Here is a 22,184-nt window from a genome sequence, read left to right as displayed (position 1 = left end):
CTCCCTGCAGAGATCACCAGCGCGCGTCTCCACGCCCGCCTAGGAGGCTCTGTGGTGTTGGTAATCTTAAACTCAGCCTGTATCTTGACATCTCACGAAGAAGCCTCGCAAATTATATATACATCGAAAAAATCTAACCCCTCCACTCCGGGAAGTGCTGACAGTCTGAAACTCAAAACCCTGACGCTGGGGGCTTGGAGCAACTTGGTACAAATCCCTCAAGACGGAGCCTCGGAGACGCCCTTAGGCGCTCTTTCTTTTTACGTAAGACTCGACGCTAGTTTTCCGCTCGCGCGCGGTTATTGAACCTTTGGGGCTCAAGTTTCCGGGTGCGGAAACGCGCGTGCACCACCCGGCGTCCTCCCACAGCCCACAAGTCGTGAGGCTCTCCATGGACCACCCTCCACCTTGCTCCCCTCTTCGCCCGCCCCCTCCCTTCCCTCCCCCCTCCCCCTCCTCCCCCTCCGCCGCTTGGCTCCCCCGAGGTGTGCGCATGCGCCGTCGCTGTCCTTTCCTGCATTCAGAGGCCGGCCCACATTCCCCGGCCCCGCCCCTCGCCTGGCTGGCCAATCCTGAGCTCGGACTTGGGCTCGTCAGAATGGCGCCGTGGCGGCCCGGTGCCCGGATGTCCGCTGCCTGAGGCTCCGCCCCGCCACGGTCTTGTATCCTTCCGGCTTCGTCGTGGAAGGAGGACTGCGCCTCGTCTTCCTGAAGGTGGGGTTCGGGGGAAGGCCGGCCCGCGGTCACGCCGGCTGTGGGAAGGGAAAGTGGGCTTCCCGGGCTACTGTTTCCGGGTGCTCGGGGCGTGGGTCGAGCGGGGAACGGGCCAGGGGCCAGGAGGGCTCCCGGAAGCGCGGCGGGCGCTCGACGGGCGGGAGTTGAGGACCAGGCCGGCCCGCGCGGCTGAGTCGCTCCGCGGAGGCCCCACCGCGAGCGCGCTTCTGGGGGTTTCCATGGTGACAGTAAACAAGCCTCAACTGCCTCAGCTACAACTGCCAAGTCCCCGGGGTTCCACCCTCCTCTAGGTGCTCTGAGGGCCGGCGAGGTTCCGGATGTGAGAGGGAGCGTGGAGACAAGGAGCCCGAGGTGAGGGTCGCCAACCGGGTGGGCTGGCGGCCGGGCCCTTGGGGCGTCGGGCCGTGGGGCTCGGCCATAGGAGAGGACCGGTCCGAGGGGGGAGCCGCACACCCGTGGCGGTGCGAGGCTGGCCGTCGGGGCTCGGGACGGCGGAGGCGAGGCGTGGGGTCGGGGTCCAGAGCCGAAGTTGAGAGTATGTCTGGCGGTCCAAGTTGGGAGCACTTCGGACCGGGCCGGCCGCGTGGCTGAGGTTTGCGGCCTGGCGGAGGGGGTCGGGGGGAAGGGGACGGACGCGGGATCCGAAGTCTGGAGTCACTCTGGTAGGCTGAGGTCCGGCCGCGGGGACCGAGGTGTGGGGCTCGCCCCCCCCCCCCCCGCATCCGAGGCCCACGCCCTGGAGAGCGGCTTCCGCCGAGGGCCATGCCCGCCGGCGCTGCTCGCACGCGGCTCGGCCGACGCGGGTTGTTTGGGGGGGGGCAGGGCGGAGCGTTTACCCCCCGCGGCGGAACACGCTCTGCCCTCCGCGGGTAGGCCCGGGCGGGCGCTGGTTGCAGTTTTGAAAAAGGAAAGCGGCCGCTCACGTGGTTGGAGGCGGCCAGAGTTTCACAAGACTGGGCGGAGGGACGACGACTCCGCCCTCCTCCCACTCCTGCCCCGAGCGAGCCGACCGCCTCTTCCTCCTCGTGGCGACCCGGGAGTCTCTCATTCCCCAGTCTGTGTGGATCCGGGCCCTTCGGAGGTAGCGTGCTGGCGTTTGCGGGTGGTGCTGGCGGTGGTGGAGGAGGAGGAGGGATCTTGACCTAGGGAGGTCGGTCGGGTGTTTGCTGCTGTTCCGTGAACTTTCTTTGGATGTGTTTGTGGATCTTTACGGTTCCGGTGAAACTTGGTGTGGGTCTTTCCGGCCTTCCTTCCCTCCCTGGCGCGCGCGCGCTCTCGGGAGCGTTCCCGACAGGGCCGGACGCTGGCCCCAGCCGCCCTGCGCGTACCCGCGAGGCAGCCCCACGTGCTCCATAACTTTGAGCGCCCGACGCGACTTTTCCTGCCCCGGAGTCCCGGGGCACAAACGAATGGGCCTCTCCTACCTGCCACAAGTGCTGGAGACCTGTGGCCTGTGACTGGGGCTCCAGAGTGGTTGGGCGAGCGCGCAGCGTGGGAGGCCGCCATGCGGCTGTGCGGGATTAGGCTCCAGTGTGTCTTTGACTGCCGGAACTTCGAAGAACCGAGAGGGCTTCTTTATAGCTTTTCTTTTTGTTTGCGGATTTGTGTGTGAGTGGGGGAGGGGGTTAGATGTAAGACGACACCTTGAGAGATGGCTCTTCCAGGAGTGTGGGTCTCGGGGATCGAACTGAGGTCATGTGCTTGGCAGCTCGAGTTCCTATCAAGTGTGGGTTTTGTTTTATTTTGCTGTTTTTTCCAGACGGCTCCTGTGTAGTCCTGGCTATCCTGGAGCTCACTTGTAGACCAGGCTGACCTCGAACTCACAGAGATGTTTTGCCTGGAGTGTTGGGATTAAAGAAGTGCGTCACCATGCCGGTCGATACCGGAGAGTTTTGAAATAATTAAAAATCATTTAATTGATCAAATCATAAGATGTCTTGTAATAGTTACTATTTTAGAGAGAAGTTTCCTTTGTGCTGCCGAGTAGAGGTCAGGGACATATGGGGCCAGGCCTTCCATATTGTGTTCAGAGATTTTTGAGCTCAGGTCCCTCCCGGCAATAAAAAACTTCTTTTCTATTTTTTTTTGTTTTTGTTTTTCAAGACAGGGTTTCTCTGTGGCTTTTGGAAGCTGTCCTGGAACTAACTCTTGTAGACCAGGCTGCTGATCTTGAACTCACAGAGATCCACCTGCCTCCCGAGTGGTGGGATTAAAGGCGTGCGCCACCAACACCCGGCTCCCGCAATAAGTCTTTACACAGTTAACGATCTCCAAGTACTTTTTAAGAGTTAATGCTTATGAATTTTTAGTAAAAATAGAAATATTTCAGGCTTTTTGGGTAGACAAAAATAGGTCAGTGAAGTAGTAGTTTTGGTGCTAATTTTTGACAATATTTTCGTTTTAAAGTGGAAGGTTTATATTTCCAGAGAAAGTTGAGAGATTGGTAATGAGGGATACTTAGTTTATTGTGTTGTATACATAGTTTTTTGTTTGTTTGGGTTTTTTTTTTTTTTGGTATTTCGAAACAGGGTTTCTCTGTGTAGCTTTTGCGGCTATCCTGGCTCTCAATCTGGAGACCAGACTGGCCTCTGCTTCCCATGTACCACCATCTCCATAGAAGTAGAAAGTTTTTATTTTTTTGGTGGTATGTCTTTTGGGTGGTGGGAGTAGGCTGGGCCTCCAAAGCACTATGTAGTCACTGAATATGATCTTGAATTCCTGATCACCCAGCTTCACTTCTAGATTGCTTAGATGACAGGACCACCACACCCCCTTAATAGGTACTGGGCATGGTGCGCAAGCACTCCATACCCTCTGGATCACATACCCTGTCCCATTGTGTCTGTTTTTTGTTGTTAACTTTGAGATAGAGTCTTTTACTATATGTGTATGCATGTTTCTGTGTGGGCCAAGATCAAGGCAATGCTGGGTTACTAGTGAGTTGAAGGAAAAGCCTGGGCATCTTGACTCTAAAATAAACAATTAAATAGAAAAATGTTTAACTTTGTTTTCTCTGTTTATGAGGTAGGATCTCATTAAGTTTGCTCACTATAAACGAGGCTGACCCCAAACAGAAATCTGCCTGCTTCTGCCTCTAGTGCTGTGGATTACTGGGATTAAAGGTATTAGAGGAGGTGCACACCTAGAATCCAGGCTTATGGGAGGCAGAGGCAGATGGATGATCTCTGAGAGGACAATTTGGTCTACACAGAGAAACACTCTTGGAAAACCAAAAATAACAACAAAAAAACCCCAAACAAATAGCTTAAAAGAAAATACTAGGTAAGTAGAAGTCTCTGCCCATGTGGCTAAAGCTCTGAGAATCTGGAGGTAGAAGAGTTCAGTGGGTTTACCCACATTAGTGTGGCTAGGTCCGGGCACAGCATGAAATGTTTTACATGTTCTTTCTGATTGGATATTTGTGAAAACTGAAGATAATCTTGTTCTTAATCCATGGTACAAAGAGAAAATGGAGACTCAAAGAAATCACCAGGGACGCAATGGGAATTGGAACTTAGGTCTGACATGAACTGCCTTCCATTGCTTAGGGCTCCTGTCTCCAATGTTGTGTTAGTGGAGGACTCTTAGGGTCTCACAGAAGAGGAAGAATTGAACTCAGTTTAAGAACACCATACTGAGGTGTTCATACTGAGCAGCCATTAGTTTTCCATAAAAAGTTAAAAAAAATTAACCTATATTACACAGACATGTGAAAGTGGGTGTGGGTATATACCAGGAACATGCCAACATCAGACTACAGCAGCTTTTCATTCCCTTTGCTACTCCTGAGTTCTGGGATAGATAGGCTTTCAGCAGATGCCCAGTACCTTTTCAGACAGGGTTCTCTGAGTCCTTGGCTGTCCTTAAACTTAAATCGGCTGCCACTGCCTCCCGAGTGCTGGGATTAAAGGTGTGTGCCATACTTTTTAATTTTTAAGAGTTGTATTGCCCTATATCCCAGGCTGAATTAAAACTGAGGACTCTCCTTCAGATTCCTTCCAGTGCTGAGATTGAGTGCAGGATAATAAGTATGGACCACTATATGCAGTTGACAAGTTTGAGACAGGAGTCAAACAAGGTTCTACCTTATCTGGTAGGCAGAAGGTGTCTTAGCAATCTTACAAATGACTCTTTGCTCCAAATCTGGTACTAATAGAGGTACATTACAAGCCACAGTGGTTTTTCTTTTTTTTAATCTCAGCTCTTCCATAAATTGATGGTTAACCTTTGTGTTTATTGGTACTATGATCCTGACAGGAACTCTACTGGTTAGTGTTCTCTCTGTTATATAAAGCTTCTGTGTCGTAATGTGGGAGTGAGTGTGCCTCCCTGCTAGGGAGAGAGGGCTGAGAGATGGCATGTCTGTGTAGCCCAACCTGTCAGTTGCTGGTATAAAAATGCAGTGAAATTTTATTACAGTATTGGTGTCAGTCTTTTATGTTTAGTGGGAGCCCTATAGACCTGCATCTAGTATTTTCTTGACATACCATCATCTTAACATTTAATTTAAATTGTTAGCATGTGCTGGGCAGGTGTGCAGGCCTTTAATCCCAGCACTCAGGCATTCTGATCTGAGTTCAGGCGGGCTGGTCTACAAAGCAAGATCCAGGACAGGTTTCAAAGCTACCCAGAGAAACCCTGTCTCAAAAAACCAAACAAATAGCATGCATTTGTATATTAATAGTTATTTATGTTTCTTCATAATTATATAGGTTTTCTCATTTCCTTCTTACTCTTTAGTCTCCTGTACTCTGGTGATTTTCTTCCCACCTATTCCCTCTTCTGTTTTGCATATGGTACCCGTAAATTTCTGATGTTCCAAGGACTTCTTGAGCGAGGGAACAGCATTAGATTACATACAAAGCACTTAAGAAATGATCTTATTTCATACTTTGACTCCATTGATATGTGCTAAGTTGTAATGCTTTCTTTTTTTCCTTGAGACAGGGCTTCTCTGTGTAGCTTTGGAGCCTACCAACACCTAGCCTCTTTGTTTTTTCGAGACAGGGTTTCTCTGTGTAGCGTTGGAGCCTATTGTGGCACTCGCTCTGGAGACCAGGCTGGTCTCAAGCTCACAGAGATCCGCCTGCCTCTACCTCCAGAGTGCTGGGATTAAAGGCACGCTCCACCAACACCGGCATTTATTTATTTATTTATTTATTTATTTATTTATTTATTTATTTATTCCGAGACAGGTTTTCTCTGGCTTTCTGTCCTGGAAGTAGCTCTTGTAAACCAGGCTGGTCTCCAACTCTCAGATCTGCCTGCCTCTGCCTCCCGAGTGCTGGGATTAAAGGTGTGCACCACCAAGGCCTGGCTATTTTTTTTTTTTTTTTAAAGACATAGTCTTACTATGTCTTATAGTCCTGGCTGGTCTGGTACTCAGATTCACCTGCCTTTTGCCTCTTGAGTGCTAGAATTAGAGTAATGGTTGAACATTTAAGGGATTGATTGCTCCAGCTTGGTGGATGTTAACTGCTTTGTGTGTTACTGCCAGGGATGGTGGAATGTGCCTTTAATTTTAGCACTAGGAAAGCAGAGGGGGACAGATCCTGGCTTACAGAACAAGTTCTGGGAAGTTTCCAGAAACTTCATACCATTGTAAGTTCCAGTGTTTCAGGAAAAGCACTGTCTTTGATATTAATTCAAAATTAAAATGGAGGTAGGAGTAGCTTGCCTAGAACCCTAGCACTAAGTCCTGATTACCCTGATTTAAAAATAAAAATTTATGGGCTGGAAAGATGGTGCATTTGTTGCTCTTGCCCAGAACCCAGGTTCAATTCTCAACACCCGCAGGTGGTTTACAACCACTTTTTTTAAGGAGATCAGACTGACCTCCACTATTAAGTAACACATAAACCTGCAGGCAAAAAAAATACTAGACTAACAGCCTTTAAAAGGCCTTTTAAAGACCTGTAAGAACCTGATGTTTTAACCTAGGACCCTGGTTCAATTCTCAGCACCCAAATGGTGGCTAACAGCCATCTGTGGGAATGTATGTGGTACATATTAATACATGCAGAAGATCTTCCAGAGCCATCTTCCAGCCCCCAGACAAAACACTCTTTATACATGAAAAGTTATTTTTCGAGACAGATTATCCCTGTGTGTCCTGGAACTCTGTGGCTGGCCTTGAAAGCACAGATCCCTCTGCCTTTGCCTCCCAAGTGCTGTCCCATCCCCCAGCAATTCTTTTAAATCTTAAAAAAAATAGGGCAGCAGAGATGGCTCAGTAGTTAAGAGCACTGGCTGCTCTTTCAGAGGTCCTGAGTTCAATTCCCAGAAAACACGTGGTGGCTCACAACTGTCTGTAGTAAGATTTGGTGCCCTCTTGGTATAAAGTCTAATGCAGACAGCACTCACACACTTAAATAAATCTTTAAAAAATTAAAAACCACAGGAAATGCCAGGTGGTGGTGGTGCACACTTCTAATCCCACTACTCAGGAGGCTGAGGCAGGCCAGCCTGGTCTACAGAATGAGTTCCAGGACAGCCAGGGCTGTTAGAAACCCTGTCTGGAAAAAGCAAAAAACTAAAGGATGTTTAAATACTAGGAAGTCTTGATTCCATAAGGAACATCTTTTAAGTGCTTGTGTGTTTTGTATTTTCCCCTTGATAAATTACTGGTGGTGTTTGTTTCAGGGAATGTTTATTAAAATATTTCAGGCATTTGTTCCCTGAAACTGATTACATTTGAAGTGTGGTAATTTGTCCCTGGGTGGTAGAGCCATTCTTTGGTATACTTGCATGCTTCTTAACTCCATTCTCCTTGCCTTGCATCTGTTCATTTTCTCCTCCAGTAGCATTTACAGTAGCATTTTTGGGCTCCTGTAGCTAGTTACATGAGACTTGGTGTTTCTTTCTGTGGCCTCATGAGGAGTACCACCCATCTATCCTTTTTGTAAGATGTTGTGGAGGTCTCTTGTAGATCAGGGTCCTAAACCACAGGCATCTTGAGCCTGCTTAGTTTGGTGACTGACCACTTTGGAAAGAGTTACAGGGAAGTTTTTAACAGGGACGGTAATCTAGGAGTCTATTATTTTTAAGTTGTTTCTTTAACAGAATTTACCACATACTCATATTTCTCACTTAACTATGGGGAGAGGTACCAGCTAATCTAAATGATGGAATTTTTTTACATAAGTTACAACAGAAAGTCTGGTAGCAATACCTTTTCATAAAATTCCATGATTTTACATTTCTCTTTTCCATTTGTTACCTTAGATATAATATCAATAGGCCAGTTGTGGTGTGATTGCCTGTCATTTGGGGATGGAGCTTGGAGGATGAGTTTCTCCAGGTAAGCATTAGCTAGATAACAAGTTTGAGGCTTGCCTGTAATATGAGACCTGTTCTGTTAGTAGTGACTGTAATTGTTGTCCATTTAGTATAAATTTGTCCTTTTGGTTAATTTTAGAGTAGTTTATTGGCATATAGTACATTATATCCTTTTTCTTTTTAAATTTATTCCTTTATACCACTGCCTGGCTACTTATGCATTTTTTAGTTGGTTCCCCATTCAACACCTGAGTCATTCCAGAAAGGCAGAACTATTCTAGTTTTTACCATTTTGTAAATTCTTGGCATCATTGGCTGCATTTATTTTTGTTTTGACAAGGAACTTGATCCGGTAAACTAAGCCGGCCTCCAACTACTGGGATTAAAAATGTGCCACCACACCATCTTTTCTTTTTGGTTTTTGAAACAGGGTTTTTCTCTGTGTAGCTTTGGAGGCTGTCCTGGAAATATTGTAGACCAGGCTGGTCTTGAACTCACAGAGATCTGCCTGCCTCTGCCTCCCTAGTTCTGAGATTAAACACCCACTTTAAGACTGTTTTCATGTAGCTCAGGCTGACCTCCGCCAAGTTGTATGGTGGATGACCTGGATCTCCTTAACCCAGTGATTCTTCTACTTTGTTAGTGCTAGAACTAACAGGCATGAGCCACTGTTTCTGGCCTGTGTTTATACTTCCTATATACAGTACTTCTGGTTAATGGGGCTGATGATTTAAGTGAATTTTACATATTTCACATTCTCTAACCCTTGTAATATTCTTTTACTTCCCCTTCCCCCTCACGTCTCCAGTATGTTCTTTTCCTTTTTCTTTGCCTTGTGACAGTGTCTAGCTCAGGCTGGTTGTAAGTCCATGGTGGCCTTGAAGTCATCTCCTACATCAGCCTTGTGAAAAGTTGGAATTATAGATATGTATACCTCTAGGGAGGTTGTGGTAGAAGAATCAGGAGTTTTAAGGCCATCTTAAGTTACAGACCATGACTCAAAAAAAAAAAAACCTCAACAAAGGAGAAAGAAACAAGTCAAATTTGATCACCTTCACGGAAACAATCAACTGACTTTGGATACAAAATGCCATGCTAGATTTTAGAGTCTCATGGAGTTCTCAGCCTTAGACTTAGACTGAGGTAGACTTGATGAATTCATCATGCTGCTTGAATCACTACAGGCCTGTGTCACCGTGCCTTACTTTTCTTCCTTTTCTGTTGGTGTACAATCTCTTCTGCAGTGGTCCCTTAGGACAAAATGTATTATGTATGACTGTGCAGTAGTAGGATTTGCCTTAAAATCACAAGCCAGTTAAAAATGTATACCACTCACAATGAACGGGGTCCAAAGCAGTTGAGACCAAGTGCTCTTGTTTGTAACTTTGGCTGTCTTGGAATTCCCTTTGTAGACTAGGCTGGCCTCAAACTCAGATCTGCTTGCTTATGTCTCCCAAATGCTAGGATTAAAGGCATTCAGTTTTAGAATTTTATGGGGTGTGTTTTTTTTGTTGTTTATTTTGGGTTTTTTTTGGGGGGGGGTTGAGACAGGGTTTCTCTGGCTTTGTGTCCTGGGACTAGCTCTTGAAGACCAGGCTGGTGTTGAGCTCACATTGATCCACCTGCCTCTGCCTCTTCGGCATGTGTCACCACAGCCCGGCAGATTATGGGGTTTTTAAATAGGCATGGTCTCATGTCTTGCCTGGAACTCACCCCATTCCAGAGGATGATTTTGAACTGTTTTGTTTTTTTGAGAACAGTCTTGCTGTGTAGCTTTGGCTGGCCTGGAACTGGCTATGTAGACCAGACTGGCCAAATGCCGCCGAGAGCTGGGATTGAAGGTGTTGGCTATCCCCACACACAACTATTTTCCTTTGGAGGTTAGGATAATTTGTAGAAGTCAGTTATCCACTTTGTTTTGGGAATAGAACTAAGGTGGTCAGAATCCTTTGTCCTCAGATTTCCAAATGTTGGGATGACAGGTATATGCAGTGCCACCTCCTATGACCCCAGCTCCTTTATTGTGGAATACTTACATATAGAAATTTGTTGTCTGTGTTCATTTGAATCAAGAAACAAAACAGCCTGGCGGTGGTGGTGTAGAGGCAGGCTGATCTCAGTGAGTTCAAGGCCAACCTTGTCTGCAGAGATAGTTCCAGGACAGCCAGAACTACACAGAGAAATCCTGTCTCAATTTTTTTTTTTTTTTCTGGAGGTGGGAGAAATTAGCTGACTTGGTCTGGTGCTTAGCAAGCAGCCCTGGATTTAATGCACAACATCCCATTAATCCCAGCATTCAAGGCACCGGAGGCAGGAAGATTGATCTTGTTGCCCTTAAGCTCTATATTGAGCTGGATGTCAGTCACCACTGCATGGGACCCAGCACCCTCCTCCAAAATCAAATATGCCCCATGCATTGTCTTTGTTATATTTTTAAGTCATATGATGGCTAACTACTACCTTGTTTTGTTATTGGAGCTGTTTCTGAAACATCTGCCCATTTTTATTTTTCAATTGTACCTTGTCCTTCTAGTATTGAATGAACAGTGGCATTTCTGTACACTTTCTGTAGTTCAAGTTATCAGAAAAGTCAAATAAGCCAGATATGATGGCATACAACTTTAATTCCAGCATTGGGAGGCAGAGGCAGGCAGGTTTCTGAGTTCCAGGCCAGCCTGGTCTACAGAGCAAGTTCCAGGACAACCTCCAAAACAATATGGAGAAACCCTGTCTCAAAAATCTGGAAAAAAATTAAAAAGCAAGAATTTACAGCCCCCCGGGGCGGTGGTGGCAGGCTGATCTCTGAGTTCGACACCAGCCTCCTCTAGAGAAGAGCTAGTTGCAGGACAGCCTCCAAACCTACAGAGAAGCCCTGTCTTGAAAAATAAAAACAAAGAAGAATTTACAGCCATCACCAGCTTCAGTCAACAGTGGCCCTATTTGTTTCATATTTCTCTTTATTTTTTTAGAACATTTCTGTAAGCTTCTCTGGTCTTTACAAGAAATAACTTTAGTAACAACGTTTTTAAAGTATTGTGTGTATGCGATGGGGGAGGGGTTACCTCTACAATGGTGATTGATTAGGTCAGGACACCTTCCAAGTCCTTTCTCCTTTGATTATGTGGGTCCTGTGGATGGGATTCAGCTGTCAGGCTTGGGAGACTAGACCTTTCCCCATCTCACTGGGCCCTCAAAAATGTATGGCTGCTGGTTTGGTGGCGGCTCACTCCTTTAATCGCAGCACTCCAGGCAGAGGCCAGTACAGTTGAAGGCCAGTCTGAGTTCCAGGACAGTCAGGACTGATACAGAGAAACGCTGTCTCTGGGTGGGAAAAAGTCCTTGAAATATCCAGTCACAGCCGAATCCAATTGCTTTGGATTTAATACATCTTGTTGGGTACAGGTTTTACAAATTGATTTTAAAAAATTGTGCTCTAACAGATTCAGGGGGCAAACACCATGTGTGTACCGGGAAATCAAACGTGAGATGTCACTAGGGGCAGGGGCACTTTTTGCGGGGAGGGGTTTCTCTGCAGACCAGTCTGGCTACAAACTCAAAACAAAGGTCCACCAGCCACTGCCACCGGAGTGCTGGGAATAAAGGCGTGCGCCACCAACCGTTCAGCAGGAATTGGTTTTAAAGTTCCAGCATGGAAAATAACCGTGAGTTCATGGTCAGATGAAAAAAAAAAGTATTCTGTGTCGGCAGGTTTCCATTCTGTAGTATCTCAGTCCGAGTTGATTTCGGTTTTACTTGGCTGAGTCTTAACAGCTTCAGTGCTTTGCGGCGGTCCTTAATTTCCACCCCACCCCCATCCCACCCCAGTAATTTGGACTTTGCCCAGGTGGCTTCTTTACTGCTTTACCGAGAACTCTACAAGTCTTCCCCTTTCCTTTCCCTCCTTCCCCCATTTCCGGCGATGGCCAATCGCACGGTTCGCGGGCCACACCTGCAGGCACGCTTTTCTCATTGGTGACTTATTGGCGGGCCGGCAGGGCACTTCCTTCTTTGCACCCCGTGACCCGAGTCCGACTGCCGCTGTAGATCACGCGGTTTCTGCTTCCCGGACTCCGGACCTGTACGCCTGTCCTCGGCGTGGTGAGCTCCGCTCGGGGCCCGGCGCCCAGCCTTCAGGTTCCCGGTCGCTTTCTTGACCTGGCCGCCTGGAAGTTTTCCCGCTTCGGGCCCTTCCACTCTTGGGCCTGCGCGAGTTCCTACTCCAGCCCTCTTCCCCTCCCCCACCCCACCCCAGGAGGCTCAGGAGCCTCCCATCCCCCCGCCCCCGCCCGGAAGCTCCCGCCCGAGCCCGCGCAGGCCCCGGGGCGGACCTTCCTGCCCGGCCGGCGCTCGGAGTGCGGCGCGGTCGACTACCGGGTGCAGGCCGCGGAGCAGCGTCACCTTGCCCTCGGCCCTGCTTCCCGCCAAAACGCGCGTTTCAAGGGGCTCCGCTCCGGCAGAAAGCGTTTGCCCCTGGTCATTTGAACTTCCATTTCAGGTTGAGAACAAAAAGAAGATGCACCTGGACTTTCCCCGGAGCTCTCTGCGTTTTTAAAGCGTCGGGTGGAGTTGGGGGTTCGTAAGCCGCGTTGCTTACTGAAAGTAGAAGTCACTTCTGCCTTCCGTGGTAAGTTTTAGAGCAGAAATGGCAGGAACGTGGCTCCCGTGCTCTGTAGAACTTTCTGAGTAGGAAAACCTGTCAGGAAGGTCTCCCGGCGCTCCGGAGGTTAAAACTTACAAAATGGAGGGAGGGTGAGGGCGGGCTCTCAGCGAAAACTCCGGCGGCTTCCTGGAACACAAAGATGCATAAAGGAGGAGGGTGCAGCAGGGTTCCCACCAAGCGGGCCCTGAACAAAAGAACTAGGTGGGTGGTGCTTGAACCGCCCTGTTTGTTCGGCAGATAAACTTAACTAGTTCAGGATTCAAAGGGCGCACCTCGTTTATCTTCCCAGGATCTACCTGAAGGCAGTGAAAATCCAGTCTAACCAGTATCACCGAGTGTGGGTAGCTTGTTAGAAAACCAGAGACTCTCAGCTTGGATTTTTTAAATTTAGAAGTGCATTTTCATTAGATCACAAGTTGAAATGTTAGAGAGAGTATAAGCCTTGTCTTGGTTACCCGGAATTGTGCAGATAGTTCCAGTAGCATGTCCTACAATTAAATCTTAATCTCTGGGTGTACAAGCAATAGTTTTAATGAGATTCAGCTTTTTGCCGGCTCTTTTCTCTGAGCATGTCCACAGTTCCCGTGTTAACAGGTCTTGTGTCATTGGGTTAATGTAGGTTTAGCTGACAGCTGCTTACTTTCTGATGTCTCCATGGAGGCCTCAGGTATTGTATACCTGAAGACTGGAGTAAAATGGACCAAACAGCATGTCCAGTTTTTAAGATTTCACAGGCAGGAATATGGATGAAGACTTTTGAAATAAAAACCTAGTTCCAGAGTGTTGGCAACTATTGGTTTTATCACATTTCTAACTAACAGTTGCCTCTATAGTGTCCTACACAATAATCACAGGAAGTATCAGACAAGGAGAGTGTGATTGCCTCTATTTTAAGACAAACAAGGTGAACTATTTCTAAAATGGAAAATGCAACTTAATTATCAGAGGTTCTTTATTTCATAGGATTCAGCTCATGTCCTCGTTTGGGGACAAATTGTCAGATGGGTATTGGTTAGGATTATATTAGTGAATAGTGTATTCCTATAGTCTTCTCGATAAGTAGGTCAAAAATCAAATACCAAAGTGGTGTACATTAAAAAAAATTACTACCCAGGAAGTTCTTGGGTGTTTCAAAATGTCCCCAGGGAAAATACTCAACCTATTGGTATAATGCAACAGCCTTGCCTAGGTGCTAGGGTTGCTGTCGCTTTTTGTCACAAAGTGCCATCTAGCTCCTTTATCTGCCCTCATTTTAGATTTCTGTCCCTACATATAATCACTGAAGATAATTTATAACTGGTTTTTTGCTAAGCAAGTGGGTTGTTTGCTGATGTCCTCTACTGGTGAAAAGATAAAACGATAATGTGTGAGAACCAGTTAGTTCTCTGGCTATAATGTGTCTTTTTTTGTTGGGCTTGTGTAGATTAGCTTTCTCTGAGCCCAATTCCAGGAGTTCACCTCTGTAATGATAGTGAATGGATTGTGAGGCCATAAGATCAATCTTGTGTTTTGTTTTTTAAAGGAAAACTTGTACCTTCCATAAGTGTTTCTACAGAAGGCACCCGTGGTGGTTCTTTAAGGTAAGCTATTAAGATAAGTCACTTTAAGTCATAATTGGTTTAAGCAAAGTTTAGTTTTCTTTGGAGGCTAAAACTGACATAGTTTTAAATCCAGTGAATTTGGTTGCCTTTAATCACAGCAGTTGGGCGGCAGAGGCAGGTAGAGTTTTGAGTTTGAGGCTAGCTTGGTTTACAGAGCCAGTTCTAGGACAGCCAGAGCTGCACACAGAAACCTTGTCTTGGAGAAAAACTAGAAGAAAATTCTTGTAACAGAAAGGAGTAGGTGTTTCAGGAAGAATGATTTCTTGCCCTGTTGCCTAAACTCCTTAAAAACTTGTCAGGCATCTAAAGTAATTCTTCTGTTTTTGTTCCTTCATGCTTCCTTCGTGTTTCAACCTTGGCTAAGCTGCTATAGTCTGAAGGAAAGTGTTGGCCCCAAGCGGCCAGTTAATCCCTTGCTAATCTTTGGCCTGCTGTGGTTTCTGTACAGTCTGCTAAGGATGAGGGCACAGGACAAAAAACAGTCTGTCCTAAATGGGATCCCCTGATTTTGAAGACATCTTTTAAACCACACTAAAAGGGTATTAGGAAAGGGTGGCAAATCGGGTAGGTTGTGGAGAATAGGAAGATGTTTTAGAAGGTATTGGAGCTTAGACCTGGAGGATTATCAGGATTTAGATAGACAAGGTTGGGCAGAGGATATTTGGAGGAAGAATTAATTACTATGTGTGTCATCCTCCAAGAAACAGTGGGGAAATTTTAGGCACCAGGAGGAAAAAAGGGAAATTTTAAGAGTTAAGGATGTTTGTTCTAATACCTATGGGGAATAGGGCTTATAAGTGGGGCATTGAAGTGGGTTGCAGTATGTTTAGAGAAATTGATGGATGGTGTTAGAGTAGTATCGAATGGGTTCTTATTAGAGTTCAGAGGAACTAGGAATATGAGAGAGAGGAATGCAGAAGGAAAACAAGTTTGGATCAGGCCTGTGTACAGGGCAGTAATTCCACCTACTGGCAAGTGGTGAGGCAAAAGGAGGTAAGTTTATGATTAGCCTGGGCAACTGGGACATTGTCTCAAAATTGAAAGATTAAAAAGAGGTTGGATATATATGCCTGTCATGTGTAAGAACCTGGTTCAGTCCCCAATACCACAAAAAAGGAAACACTTCTTCATTTGAGTATAGAAAACCTTTGGACAGGTACTTCAGTTTTGTTTTGTTTTCTTTGATGTAAAAAGGTACCCGTTTAGCTTTTTCTTGTAAGAAAGCTTTGTGGTACTACTGTAGCTAATGGAAATATTCTGATCACATTTAAGAAAGCCTAGCTTAGGCTAGGATTTTGGGTAGCTTGTGCTTTTTTTGGTCATTGAGATGGAATTTTAGCCCTGGCTATCTTGGAACTAGTTCTGGAGACCAAGCTGGCGATAAACGTACCTTCCAAGAGCTGGGCTTAAAGTGCCCCGCTAGTTTGTGCATATTAAGTGTGTATTTATTTTGCTTAAGGTAGTTTCAGTTTTTGGTAGGCTTATTTGGAATGCAAATGTATATTAGTGTTTTGACTACATGTATTTCTGTCAGGGTGTCCAGACAGTAGTGAGCTGCCATGTGGGTGCTGGAAATTGAAACCTGGTCATCTGGAAGAAGAGCCAATACTCTTGAAGTTTTTGTATAGAAGTAGAGATTGTGGTTATTTGAGGATCCAGTGGGAGCAATTCAAGGGGGGGGGGCGCTGATTAGAACATTTGTTTTGGAGCGATGCTTTGCCAAGTAAGAACACAACAATTATAAAGATTTGTTTACTTATTATGTATACAGTATTTGCTTGCATATATCTCTGCAGGCCAGAGGAGGGCACCAGATCTTATATATAGATGGCTGTGAGCCACCATGTGGTTTGCCTGGAATTTAACTCAGAACCTCTGGAAAGAGCAGGCAGAAAGAGCAGACAGTGCCCTTAACCTCTGAGCCATTTCTCTAGCCCAAACACAATTTGTTTAAGATTAAATTATTGTGTATGCAACTGTAGCGAAGAAAGCCACATGCCATAGAAGCCAGACACATCTTTATTTCAGGAGCCAGAACCTAGGAGGTTGTGGTACACACCTTTATTTAATCCTAGGACTCAGGGTTAAGAGGTAGACAGAGCTTTCTGAGTTCAAGGCCACTCAGGGATACAGGAGATTGAATCAGTCTTTAATCCCAGCACCAGAGGTCTACAAAAGATAGAAGTGGGGTCTTCAGTGTTAAAATAAGAGGCATTCTAAAGCTGCCCAGGCAGCTAGAGTAGAGTAGTTTTGTAGACGTTGTTTGGCTATACATATCTACTTTCATTGTTTTTCTTTTTGGTTGAGACAGCCTAGTGTACTGTGGATAAGAAGCTAGCCCTGCAACTTATATCTGCTTCCCATATTCTGGGATTGAAGGCATGGTACTCTTAAGAGACCCCCCTTCCCCCTAAAGGAGGCTATTTCAGTATATTATGCTATCTCACATTGACCTTGACTTTGCGGTCTTCCTGGACTTCTGGAGTATGTGGATATTACAGTCATTGTGTCAGCAGTTTAGACTGTAGTATTTGAGGCCTTACGGATAACCTGAGGGCAGCTTTATAACAGAGACTGGCTGGTAGATAAGGCTTGAGTGCCTCTGCCCTCTAGTGGGTAGAGCCTGGGGTTGCAGCCAAGTATACAAGTCAGCCTTTGAAAACTAATGGACTTGTTTAAAATACCTGAAATCCAGTAGAAACTAGTCTAAAGGCACCTTTCTTGGGTTTGGTTCTGCTGAGCCGCTCAGTACAGCCAAGGCACACTATTAACAATTAGGTGGTGCAGTAAAGAATTATATGTAAATCATTTATTGGAAGGGGCTAAAATGGTGACAGGGAATCCGTGGAAGGTTATGTGGAATGAAGAGAAGGAAACAATCAAGCAATCAAGGCTATCCACAAAGCAGAAGGGGAGATAACTTTTGGGATTTCCACAATGAATTTTCACCTAGATATTGTTACTGGTGGCATTAGGGTCCAGGGATGGGTCTGGGGCGTTACCTGGAGGTAGAAACCAAGAACAAATACTAGATATATGGATCTATTCCAGTAGGGTGAAGGAACAACACATTAAAAAAAAAGTGATCAGGTGTCCCTGATGACAGGACTTACATATGTCCTGGCTTTGAAAAGGGTATTAGGGTTACTCCAACATACGCATGTACCCAGATTCTTAGTGAACAAGAAAAGTGTCGGAACTGTATCATAGCAACACTACAATAAAGTTAAATTGTGAGGCATAGGGTGTGGTAATTAGAAGGTGCCTGCAACTTTAATCCAACTTTTGCAAATATATGTTTATATAATTATGCATATGAGGGATATACAGGCTATTCCCCACTCTCCCTTACAGTTTGCCCTATCTTTATGCCATAGGCAAGGTAACTTTGTCTATATCAATTTCCCACTGTTAAGTAGTAGTGCCTTTAGTACCATTGTTCAGACGGGGTGACATTCTTGTCATCTCCAGTTGGTGTAGACGCAGGTAAGTAGAATTTTTGTCAGTATTTTAAATTTAATGATTTAAAAGGTCAAAAAGGTATTTCCTTAAAATTTTTGTTAGTTTTTTTAATATAAGTTGTTTCTGTAGTCTAGGTGAGTATAAATAAGTAGGTAGCCTGTGCTGACCATGAATTAGTTCTTACTTGTATTAACTTTATTCTTATTTTATGTCTTCACATGTTGGTTATAGGTGTGTACTACCTTGCTTTGTCTGACTTTATTTTTATGTATTTAATCTAAAAAAAAATTGGGGGTTCAAGGCAGGGTTTCTCTGGCTTTGGAGGCTGTCCTGGAAATAGGTCTTGTAGACCATGCTGGCCTGGAACTCAGATCCATCTGCCTCTCAAGTGCTGGGATTAAAGGCTTATGCCACCTCTGTCCAGCTTTTTTAATGTTTTGAGACAAGGTATGGCTATGTAGTAGCCCTGGCTGGCCTTGGTTTTGCACTGTAGAGATCCCAATTGCCTCCTTTTCCAGGTGCTAGGATTAAAGTTGTGTGCCATCTCGTTGGGCCTGGCTCTTTTATTTACATCTTTTAATACTATATCGTGTCTAGGTGAGTATGCAAGTAGAGGTCAGGAGGAAGAGTCAAGGCTTTCCACTGACTTTTGGCCTCTTAGGGATCAAAACTCCACGTCATTTCAGGTTTGGTGGCAAGAAATTTATACACTTTCAGCTTACTATCCTCTAGTTTTATTTTTGAGACAGTCTCATGTCAGTATGTAACTTGAAGGTGACTGGAACTACTTACTGATCCTTTGATTACTACTTGCCAAATACATTTCTCCATGCTCCAAAACAATTATTTTACAGCTGGGTGGTGGTGGCGGCGGCATAAACCTCTATTTCCAGGATTTGGGAGGCAGAGACAGGTTCTGAGACTGGTCTAGAGTCTAGAGTGCCGGAATAGCCAGAACCACACGGAGAAACCCTGTCAAAACTCCTTTTACATTGGGGTAGGGTGTTAGCCTTTTGCAGTGATGGGCCTTTGCTGTTGATGATGTCATTTATACTAGACAAGGCCTTACAGAACTATGACCCACTCTGGTCTTTGGCTCTTTTGCTTTACCTCTGTCTTTTTGATAGCACATAAGAGGAATACCCTTGTTTTGGGGGCATGCGGATATTTTTATTTTCTGTTTTTAAGGTTTTTTTTTTTTGAGACGGGGTTTCTCTGTTTCTTTGGAGCCTATCCTGGAACTAGCTCTTGTAGACCAGGCTGGTCTCCAACTCACGAAGATTCACAAGCCACCTGCCTCTGCCTCCCGAGTGCTGGAATTAAAGGAGTTTATAGTTTAAAGATGGGGAATTACGCCTTAGCCCAAGCTAGCCTAGAACGCAGAATCCTGGCCCACCTTTCTTTTTGGATGGGAGTCACAGTCATATAAACCTGACCTGGAACTCTGAGAAAATTAGCTGTTTCTCCCTCCAAAACTGATTAAATGTGTATACTTCCATGGCTGGTAACTAGCTATTTCTGTTATTTTCACTCATCCTTACTTCCATCTGTGAAATGGAGAAAATCATGTCTGATGAATATTATTAATATGCATATTAAATGAATGTTGTATAAAGGTTTTATTTTGTTTTTTTCTTTCAGCTACCAAAAATTGCCCAAGCTTGTGTGACATCAGCTCTGTCAAGTGTCCATGATGCTGGGCCCTGAGGGAGGTGAAGGCTATGTGGTCAAACTTCGTGGCCTACCCTGGTCCTGCTCAATTGAGGACGTACAAAACTTCCTCTCCGACTGCACAATTCATGATGGGGTCGCAGGTGTTCATTTCATTTATACTAGAGAAGGCAGGCAGAGTGGTGAGGCTTTTGTTGAACTTGAGTCAGAAGATGATGTAAAATTGGCTCTGAAAAAAGACAGGGAAAGCATGGGACACCGGTATATTGAGGTGTTCAAGTCACACAGAACCGAGATGGATTGGGTGTTGAAGCACAGTGGTCCAAACAGCGCCGACAGCGCCAATGATGGCTTTGTGAGGCTTCGGGGACTCCCATTTGGATGCACAAAGGAAGAAATTGTTCAGTTCTTCTCAGGGTTGGAAATTGTGCCAAACGGGATCACATTACCTGTGGACCCGGAGGGCAAGATTACAGGGGAGGCGTTCGTTCAGTTTGCCTCACAAGAGCTAGCCGAGAAAGCTCTAGGGAAGCACAAGGAGAGAATAGGGCACAGGTATATTGAAGTGTTCAAGAGCAGTCAGGAGGAAGTTAGGTCATACTCAGACCCACCTCTGAAGTTCATGTCTGTGCAGAGGCCTGGGCCTTATGACCGGCCTGGCACAGCACGGAGATACATTGGCATTGTCAAACAGGCAGGCTTGGATAGGATGAGGTCTGGTGCCTATAGTGCAGGCTATGGGGGCTATGAAGAATACAGTGGCCTCAGTGATGGCTATGGCTTCACCACTGACCTGTTTGGGAGAGACCTCAGCTACTGTCTCTCAGGAATGTATGACCACAGATATGGAGACAGCGAGTTCACAGTGCAGAGCACCACCGGCCACTGCGTGCACATGAGAGGGCTGCCCTACAAAGCAACGGAGAACGACATTTACAACTTCTTCTCTCCACTCAACCCCGTGAGAGTTCATATTGAGATTGGTCCTGATGGAAGAGTGACGGGAGAAGCTGATGTTGAGTTTGCCACCCATGAAGAAGCAGTGGCAGCCATGTCGAAGGACAGGGCCAACATGCAGCACAGATACATAGAACTCTTCCTGAATTCAACAACAGGGGCTAGCAACGGGGCTTATAGCAGCCAGGTGATGCAGGGCATGGGAGTGTCAGCTGCCCAGGCGACTTACAGTGGCCTGGAGAGCCAGTCAGTGAGTGGCTGTTACGGGGCCGGCTACAGCGGTCAGAACAGCATGGGTGGATATGATTAGTATAGTAGGAGCATTTGAGTTATTTCAATCAAAAATTTCACAGGCAGCCAATAAGCAGTCAAGAGCAGTTTAAACTCTAGAGGAAGCTGGGGGACCCACTTTGCACCATGAGTTTGTGAAAATCTGGATTAAAAAATTACCTCTTCAGTGTTTCTCATGCAAACTTTTCTTCTAGCATGTAATATTGAGTAAACTAAAACTATTTTCTTCCGCTTTTCTCAATTAACATTTTTGGTAGTATACTTAAGAGTGATGTTATCTGAGTTAAGTAGTTTAAGTATGTTGAGCGGATCTTTAAGCACACCACAGTGAACACACTGGGGACATGTACTTTTCTGGAGAACTCAAAAGGTGCTAGATCCCTGATGCAAAGAGAAGCATTTCTCATGTTCATTCTAGTTTATATTTTCATTTAAATCTTTAGGTTAAGTTTAAGCTTTTTAAAAGTTAGTTTTGAGAATTGAGACACAATACTAATACTGTAGGAATTGGTGAGGCCTTGACTTAAAGCTTTCTTTGTACTGTGATTTCCTTTTGGGTGTATTTTGCTAAGTGAAACTTGTTAAATTTTTTGTTAACTAAATTTTTTTCTTAAAATAAAGACTTTTTCACAATGACTGGCACAGCTTATCTACTCAGCGAAAGGCAGCAAACTGGGTGGTTGAGAAGGATCTGTAAACCCTTATTAACTTTTAGAAGGGATTTGAAAGTAGTCATGTTAGCTTCGAGCGGTGTCTCAGGCCTGTAATCCTAACACTTGAATGGCCGAAGCAGGCGGGTTGCCATGAGTTTGAGGCCATCTTGGTCTACATTGTTTAGGCTGGCAGATTCAAATAGTTGGGCACCGTCTTTTAAAATGAAAAGTGCATTGTAGAGACAGTGACTAAACAGTCCAGTATACACGAGAAGCACATAGTTGCTGCCACCTGTGATTATATACATTATATGCTATTGAAAAAATCCTAGCTGGGCACCGGTAGTGCATGCCTTTATTAATCCCAGCACTCAGGAGGCAGAGACAGGTGGAGTTCGAAACCAGCCTGGTCCACAAGAACTAGTTCCGGGACAGCCTCCAAAGCCACAGAGAAACCCTGTCTCAAAAACCAAAAAAGCCATAAACCTGCTTGTGAGTTCCGCATGCATGTCTGGTATCTGAAGTGACTAGAGAGGGTGTTGGATCCCCAGAATTGGAGTGCCTTGTAGTTACTAGGGCTCATACCTGAGCTTTCTGTAACAGTGGTAAGGGTTCTTGTAAGTTGAGCCATCATAGTTTGGGGGCGGGGGCATAAAGCATTTGCTGGAGTACCAACATTCAGTCTGGGGGTGATTTGCCAATTAGTGGTTAAGGCTACTGTTTTTAGGGTGACAAGCAAGTACAGCTATTGTCTACAACAAATGAGCCAAAAAGGAGCAGACACAGGAATCCAAATCCTTGGCAGCCAGCCCTCTTTGGGTGTTGAGAATATTTCTGCCACTGAATGGTGTGTCCTGTTTCAGAGGTCATAGTCAT

The 22,184-nt window shown here is 45.6% G+C and overlaps 1 protein-coding gene across 6 annotated transcripts; it reads left to right on the top strand.

The window, feature by feature from the left end:
* Positions 1-565: 565 nt before the first annotated feature.
* Positions 566-21,291, top strand: Hnrnpf (heterogeneous nuclear ribonucleoprotein F). 6 transcript variants are annotated; one of them, XM_027429235.2, is made up of 5 exons: positions 652-714; positions 7,960-8,035; positions 12,509-12,637; positions 14,196-14,253; positions 19,378-21,291. In XM_027429235.2, exon 5 carries the CDS (start codon positions 19,427-19,429, stop codon positions 20,672-20,674), a length of 1,248 nt encoding a protein of 415 aa, XP_027285036.1. In that variant the 5' UTR covers positions 652-714; positions 7,960-8,035; positions 12,509-12,637; positions 14,196-14,253; positions 19,378-19,426; the 3' UTR covers positions 20,675-21,291. The 6 variants fall into 6 exon arrangements, with proteins under 6 accessions (XP_027285035.1, XP_027285036.1, XP_035304886.1 ...); XM_035448995.1 differs by lacking the exon at positions 652-714 and adding an exon at positions 948-1,086; XM_027429234.2 differs by lacking the exon at positions 7,960-8,035 and having other exon boundaries at positions 566-714.
* Positions 21,292-22,184: the final 893 nt, after the last annotated feature.

This window comes from Cricetulus griseus, chromosome 8, assembly GCF_003668045.3.
Source record: "Cricetulus griseus strain 17A/GY chromosome 8, alternate assembly CriGri-PICRH-1.0, whole genome shotgun sequence".
NCBI classification, from domain to species: Eukaryota; Metazoa; Chordata; class Mammalia; order Rodentia; family Cricetidae; genus Cricetulus; species Cricetulus griseus.
Note: the sequence above shows the minus strand (reverse complement) of the source record. Positions and strands in the feature narration are given on the sequence as shown.

Excerpts from the sequence above, each read along its gene's own strand:
- Hnrnpf (XM_027429234.2), top strand. The coding sequence starts at position 19,427 with ATGATGCTGGGCCCTGAGGGAGGTGAAGGCTATGTGGTCAAACTTCGT.